The sequence below is a fragment of the Ipomoea triloba genome, chromosome 7 (assembly GCF_003576645.1).
Source record: "Ipomoea triloba cultivar NCNSP0323 chromosome 7, ASM357664v1".
Lineage (NCBI taxonomy): Eukaryota > Viridiplantae > Streptophyta > Magnoliopsida > Solanales > Convolvulaceae > Ipomoea > Ipomoea triloba.
The window spans coordinates 7309570-7317934 of NC_044922.1; the positions used below are offsets into that span (position 1 = coordinate 7309570).

The 8365-nt window shown below is 37.8% G+C and overlaps 1 protein-coding gene across 1 annotated transcript; it reads left to right on the forward strand.

Moving 5' to 3' along the window:
- Positions 1–410: 410 nt before the first annotated feature.
- On the forward strand, positions 411–1532 carry LOC116024050. Its single transcript, XM_031264953.1, has one exon. It carries the CDS (start codon positions 411–413, stop codon positions 1530–1532), a length of 1122 nt encoding a protein of 373 aa, XP_031120813.1.
- The last annotated feature ends 6833 nt before the right edge of the window (positions 1533–8365 follow it).

The window sequence follows — 8365 nt, forward strand, 5'->3', positions numbered from 1 at the left end:
ATTCTCATTTATTATGATATTCGCAATCGTTCAAACACAAATTTCGTTGGGATTAGCTTCATAAGAATACATTAGTAACTAGTGTTCGATACGCTCCGCTTCCTTGTGGATCGATACCCCGGAATACTCCGGGTATTTGTTTGTTATAAAATATGCCGCAACCAAATTGGCGCCGTTGCCGGGGAAGTGACGTTTAAGTATTGACATTAGTGAAAGTTTTATTCTAGGAGTCTAATCCATTATATTTCTTTATTTTTACTTACCCGTCACAAATTTGCTTTGTTTAGTTGTGATCTTGTGTTTTAGGTACTTTTTGTTGCATGCAAAAACGGTCATTGGGGAAAGAAGGATTATTACCTTTGGACCTTGAAATTGAAAAGAGAGCAAAGTACCTTAGAAAGCAACAAAAGATGGCACAAGTTCAAGGAAATATCAATTTGAACCTTGATGGAAATGGAAATGGAAACGGTGATGGGAATGGAGTTAATCAACCCCCACCGGTTAGGAGAGCTATGTCCGATTATATTGCACCCGAATTGGAAGAACGTGATAGTATCAACATTCCGGGTGTAGAGGCCAACAATTTCGAGATCAAACCGGCAATAATACAAATGGTTGCATCGGATCAATTCGGAGGATCACCTATGGAAGATCCAAATGCTCATATTACAAAATTCCTCCGGATTTGTAGCACTTTTAAGATGAACGGAGTTCCTACTGAAGCAATCAAACTCCGACTCTTTCCATTTTCAGTGAGGGACAAAGCTCACGGGTGGCTCATTTCCTTTCCGGCTAATTATTTTGATAGTTGGGACCAACTTCATAGGGAATTCTTGAAGAAGTTCTATCGAATCTCTAAGACTCAAAGAATGAGAAGAGCAATCCAAAACTTCAAGCAATTGTCGAATGAGTCCTTAGCTGAGTCTTGGGAAAGGTTTAAAGATTTAAGAAGACAATGTCCACACCATGGTATACAAAGTTGGGATCTTCTAATGATGGCTTTCTATGAGGGATTGTTTGACACCTCAAGAACTTTGGTAGAAGCATCTTCGGGAGGTTCATTCACGGTTTTAGAGCCTACTCAAGCCGAGGAATTGTTAGAAAAAATTGCAATGAATGGTTCTACTTGGTACTCCGATAGATCTTCACAAGGGTTGGGAGGAGGTATTCATGAAGTGGAGCAAATATCCGCTTTATCGGCTAAAGTGGATAATGTTGCAACAATGGTGCAAAAGCTAGCTCAAATCACTCTTCAAAATCAAAATGTGAGCTATGTTTCTACTCCTTCTACTCCCTCAAGACAAGTGTTGATTTGTGATCTTTGCGGTGGAGGGCACAATTTGGGTGAATGCTTTAATGATGACACGAGCTCTCAATCTACCATGGAACACATTGATTTGGTGGAATACAATAGGCCACAACAATCTTTTCAACCTCAAGGAGCCTATAATCCTAATACCGCAAGAAATCATCCCGGTTTCTCATGTCAAAAAATGAGGGAGGAAACATCTTTTCTAACTTACAAAGTGTAAAAGAAATTGATTTTTCAAGTCTCTCCAAATCATCAATATGCAAAACTTTAGCACATAACTCTCTAAAATATGTACACAACTCAATTAAATCTTCACACACCTCTTTACCTAGCAAACCACGTATAGCCAAAGGAAGATATCTATGTAAAAACACATGGCAATCATGACATTTCAATCCAAAAATCTTACATTCAGTGATCTTCACACATCGAGATATATTGGATGAATAGCCATCTGGAACTTGTAGATCATTTAAGAATTGACAAAACTTTCGTTTTTCTTCTTTAGATAGTGTATAACATGCGGGGTGAAACACATACTTGCCATTACCTGTGGGAGTTGCATGAAGCTCAGGACGTATACTCATTAATTCTAAATCCAAACGAGTGTGTATAGTATCATTTGTTTTTCCCTGAATGTTCAATAAAGTTCCAATTATGTTATCTATTTTTCTCAATGGTAATTAGGAAACTATGTTCAATAAAGTTCCAATTCTAATTATTATGTATTATTTCTTTAGTAATTATTTAGTAAATTAGGAAACTAAATGGTAAAATAATAATGGCGCCTCTTTTATTTTGTTTTCAGGGAAGATTGGCGCCTCTTCTCTTATGTTTTTGTAGGAAATGTATTTCTTTATATATATAAAATTTAGAATTTTACAGAGACTTTCATAGCAAAAATCACTCACAGAAACAAAAAATTTGTCTGCAAAGTTTCATCTCTTCCATCATTATCAAGGTATTTTTTAAAAACTCTTTACATGCTTTTGTTTTTTCCACATATTCTACATGATTCTTAGTCTGCAATATATGTTTTTGTTCTTAAATTTTATTTATTTAGAGTTGTGATTTTATATTCTATGTGGTTCTAAGTGATTTCTTGATATATATTTACCCAACTCTTTGTTCTTTTAGAGTTGATACAATACAAAATCTTTTCTCAATTCAAGATATTAAAACTCAACTTTTTGAACTTTATTGCCGATATGATCTTGTTCTAGTAAAATAAAATAGGTTTGAATTGCCAAAAGGAAGATGGAAGGCAGTTTCGTGTGCTTTATTTTTATTTATTTATTTATTTTTATTTTTTAGTTATGGTTCGTGTTCCTTCAATTTTATTTTATTAGTTTTTTATTTTTTAGTTGTGGTTTCAACATTACAATATTTTAATTCTTAGTATGCTAATGATAAGCCTCCGAGATACCCTTAAATCAAGCTCATATTAGGGTGTTTTATCACGTTTATAGCATCCTTACATGGTGAATTATGCTCATAAATGCTTGAAAATCACTAACCGACACACAGAAGCTACTTTTAGCCTAAAGGAGGTGAAACAGGAGCCCCGAAAGCAAATAGGAGCAAAAGTTTAGCTTAAAGAGCGAACCAGGCAAGAACGGAGCCCCGGAGGACCCAGCATGATGGCCACACGCGTGTGAACATGCGTGGAAATAATCCAGTAGCCTCCCACGCACACTCACACGCGTGTGAGCACTCATGGAATTGCATTGCACGAATTTCGATTAGGGTTGCTTTTTCGGAGACTATTTAAACCCCTTTGATAGATTTTCAGAGGAGGTTCCCAAAAATTTAGTTTTCCTTTTCTTAGTTTTTCCTTTGGAGAACTTTCTCCATTTTTCTTAGTTTTTCATTTCTTAGATTAGATCAAACTCCATTGTAGAAGACTACAAAGCTTGGATTGAAGGACTACTTCACTCTAGGTGATCTCTATTTCATTTCTATTATATTTTGTTATCTTATTCTTGGATTGAATTAGCTTTTGTGTTGAATTTCATATCATGAGTGGCTAGTTTGATCTAGGGATTTGGATTGTGTGATTGAATGTTGCTAGTGTGTTGATCATATCTCTATATTTTGGATCTAAATCCTTATGTTGTTGGATTATCTATTCTTGTCTATTGATTGTTGTTTTGATGAGATCTTGTTTGAATTTGGCCAATCTAGATGAGAGATTGAGCTCTTGACTCTTTCATGTCTTTGATTAGAGTTAGGATTTGAAGCTTGACACAATCATAGTTCCTATGGACTTCTTAAGAATAATAGGATAGTGTGTAGCTTAAGTGTTTGATAAAATTCCTCTTAGAGCTTTGGATGCTTGAAGGCACTCCTTAGTCAAAGAATCCTTACTACACAAAGGTGGAAAAGGACTAAGACAAACACACTCTTGAATAGCCAACATCCTTGCATTACCTATCCACTACTTTAGTCACACCACAATGCAACATACATTAACACTATCCAATCCCTACCCCTTTTACATATTTTCAAACCCTTTTTACTTTACTACTCTCTTACAATGAAACCAAACTTTATGAACTCCTTTCACTTACAATCCACCCAACACCACACTCGAATCCAATGCATGACCCAATTAAGTAAACTCCCGAACACTTGACACACCTCCACGTCCCTCCTTCGAGACCGACACTCGGGGAGTCACTGACTTTCCGTTTTAACATAAATATCTTTTGACGAATCACCCCACGTAAAACTGCTTCTTCAAAATGGCGCCATTGCCGGGGAGGGCAATAGGTTGTCATATGTTTTTGTTTACTTTGATTGCATGAATGCTAGATTCGAGCATTGTTAATCCATTCCACTTTATTTTGTTTTATTTCTATTTCAATTGTTTTTGCTACTTACCCAATTGACTACTTCTAGTCAATTGTGGAATTTCTGTTTCATTGATAATTTTACTAGGTGAATGCACATGCAAGAAAAAGGAAATCAAGGCTTACTACCCTTCATTCCAGAAATCAATAGAGCAACTAGAAGGAAAAATACACAAAGATTACAAATGGCTTCATCAAGCGCAACAAGAAATCCACCAGGAAGAGGAACAAATGTACCAAATCCACCCCCAGTTCCAATTGTTCCACAAGCACCAATTAACCATGAAGAACCAATTCTTGAAGAACCACAAGCTAACCAAGCAAATCATCCAGAGAACATTCGTGAAGAAGAATACTATGGAATCCCTCAGGAACAACAAAGGTCAATTCCAGATTACATGACCCCTAATTTTAACATGCATAATTCGATCTATGTACCGCCGATGGAAAACGTCAACTTTCACGTGCATCCAACTATTCTCACACTGGTTCAAAACAGTTAATACTCGGGATTACCATCTGAAGATCCCAATGCACACATCACAAGGTTCATACGAGCATGTGGGATGTACAGGCAAGAAGGCGTTAGTGAGGAGATAGTTCGACTTAAATTATTCCCATTTTCAGTTATAGAAGAGGCAGCACGATGGTTGGAAAGCCAAGACGACAATCATTTCAGATCATGGCAGCAGTTGCATCGAGAATTCATGAACGAGTTCTTTCCCATTACAAAGACTATGAGGATTCAAAGGCTAATACAGGAATTCAAGCAAGGAAGACTTGAGAGTTTGGGAGAGGCTTGGCGACGATTCAAGGTTCTTAAAAGACAATGCCCACAAGATCTGATGCACTCATGGGATATGATTAGCTCATTCTGCGGAGGGCTAACAGATGAAGGAAAAATGTTGCTTGACTCATCCTCCAGCGGTGCCTTTGTCTCCCTAGCTTTTACCAGAAGCTGAAGAACTAATTGAGAGAATATCTAAGAATACATCCTGTTGGTATGACCGATGAGGAGATCACGGGGGCATATATGAAGTTGATAATCATGTGGCGAGCGAGGCAAAAATCGAGGCAATGAATCACGAAATCAAGAAGCTACAGGCTATGGTAGAAAAAATGGAAGGAAAACCTAAGCCTTGTATGGCTTTGGCACTTTATTGTAACATCTGTGGAGGACCTCATTATACCAACATTTGCACTTCTCCGTCTGCATCTGAGCAAGTTGAGGCGGTAGATTACTAAAGGAACTCCAACTTCAATGCTTATGGACAGAATCAAAGACAGAACAATAATTGGAAACAGGGAGAGGATTGGAACAATAGCAACAATGATGGATATCAAGCGAGAGGACAATACAACTACGGAAACAAGCATGCATATGGACAAAATGATAAGAACAGATTGGCGTACAATCAAAACCAAGGAATTGGAAATCAAATGACCCAATACAGGCCACAATATAACTCTCAACTTGACTTTACTCAACAGAGAAGGGATGACATCCGTGAAGTAGATGAAAGGCTCACAAAGACGATCATGGAACTCAAGAATGATCGGGCAAATCTAAAACAAGAGATTACTCAAGAGATTCGACAAGAAATTTCTAGTCTTCGACAGGAGTCCAAGGCTACACTAAAGACAATTGAGAATCAAATCTCTCAAATGTTTAAGATGATGTCGGATCGACACTACGGACAACTCCCGAGTAACACTGAGAACAATCCAAAAGAGAGAGTAAATGCCAAGGAAGAAGAACACGAAAAGTGTGATCCAATGGATGCTATTTATGGAACATGCCAATGTAAGGTAGAAGACAAGAGAGACGAGACTACCTCTTGTAGTCCCGACCTCGAGTTAAAGAATGCGAGCGGTTCGTGCACAATCTCAATGAAGGAAAGCAAGGAGAAAACCACTTCAGAAGTATGCCCAAAAGAAAAGGAGCTACCACGAGACAAAATCAAAATGTCAAAAGAGAAAGAAACGGCTCGAGAAGGTACAATTAATGCTTTTATCCGAAAATTTTTCAATAACAAGGAATGCCGTGAGTTATTTGAAGATGAAAATTGTGATAATTTTACTTGTTTGAGCCAAGAATCTTCGGCTTGTTTGACTGAGGGTTACCCCAGAAAGAAGGGCGACCCTGGAGCTTTGTTCATTCCTTGTTCTATACAGAACTTGGAACCTCAAAATGCTCTTGCCGATCTTGGTGCTTCTATCAATGTCATGTCTTCAAATCTTTTTGAAAAATTGAACTTACCAAGTTTGAAACCGACGAGGCTGACTTTATGTTTAGCTGACGGAACCACACGGTATCCGGAAGGCTTAGCGGAAGATATTTTAGTAAGAGTAGGAAAATTTCTTGTGCCTGTTGACTTTGTTGTTTGCAAGATGGGTGATAATGAGCCCCATGGATCCTTAATTCTTGGAAGACCATTTCTGGCTACGTGTCGTGCGCGCATAGATGTGAGTTCAGGTGAAATAACCCTGAGATTTGATGGACAAGCCACGAATGATGAAAAGGAAACAGTGAAAGAAGGAACTGATGAAGATGCAAGGGCAAAATTCAAAAAAAGATGAAACCAACACCGAAGTGGAAGAATGATAAGCTTACATGGAAGAACACGTGGGTACCGAAATGCTTCCTACCCATTACCAAGGAATATGGTTGATTTTTGAACAAGGTATAATGCGTCTGGCCAGTGACGTAAACTATGGCGCTACTTGGGAGGCAACCCAAGGTTTTAATAAATGATTTTACATTGTTTTTATGCTTTCGTTTTAATGTTTTGTTCTAATAACTTGCTACAATCAAATGGAACCGTGTTTTGAGGACTAACTTGTAGGATTCGAGACTCAAAATTGCTTTGGAAAGGCCTATTTCGGACATAGGTATGAAGGGAAAGACCAAAACCGGAAGAAGATAATGCACGGAACTGACACGTAGGCTCACACGTGTGTAGCCGTGCGTGTGGACGAGGCAGTGAGCCCACACGCACGCTCACACGTGTGTAGCCGTGCGTGGGAGCGAGGCAGAGAGCTCCCACGCACGCTCACATGACTGTTACCGGCGTGAAAGCTCCCCCACGGGATTTAAACCCTTCATTCGGCCTTCCACGCCATTTTTGCTCTCTCAACCCTATTTTTCTTCTCTTCTCCACGCAAGGTGAAATCCATACTCAAGGTTTGAACATATATCTTATTTTTACTTCAAAGAAGGTTAAAAGCATCACCATCAAGGTAATTTCTCATCCTTTAACTAGTTATCCTTGAATTTTCATGAGTTTGGAAGAGCTTGAATGTGAAATTTGTTCTACATTACCTTGCATGATTTTGAATGTTTTGAATGTTTAAATTGGTTTATAATGCTTCATAGAACTATCCTTTGATGTTTTCTTTCATTATTGATGATTGCATTTATGGATTGATATATATTTTTGAGCTTCTAGTGTGAACACCATTGATGAACAAATGTGTTTGTTAAATTTCTTGTTCAAATTATGAAATTGATGCTTGAATTGATGTGGAAACTTGTTATAGAACTATTACATGCCATCAATTTGACTTTTCACATGCTACATTGCCCAAATTGAATTTTCAATTTCAAACCCTAATTTTTGAATTTTGGGAAGAAGATGAAGTTGACTTTTTGAAATTCTTGACTTTTGTAGTTGACTTCTTATTTGACTATCAAATTGAATTATCTTATGATGAAATTAAGCATGTGTGTGATAATGGAATGATATTGTTGATATTCTTATGCTAGAATTGTCCAAAATATAGGGGAAACTATGGCAAAATTTTCGAAAATTCTTAGCCCTATATGTTTGAAATCCATTGATAAGCACCAAGAATAGCGCTTATAAGGGGTCTTTATTAGATTAAAAGTGTATCATTTTGACATCCGACTACAACAATTGCATGCATTTTAGCTCAAATGCGATTAAAATCTTCGAACAACATTTTTAGAAGGAGTTTTGAAGTATTTCACAGGTTGGAGAGGGATTTGAGGCTAAAATAGAGCAAAAGACAAACAAGCCGAAATGCAGTAGCGTCCCACGCAGCCTCACACGCGTGTGGCTGGGCGTGGAATTATTCCAGAGAGCCGCCACGCCGCTCACACGCGTGTGATCAATCCCTTTTTTTGTCACCTATATAAATCCCTTTTGCCCAAAACCTAAAGACAACTAGAATAGATCAG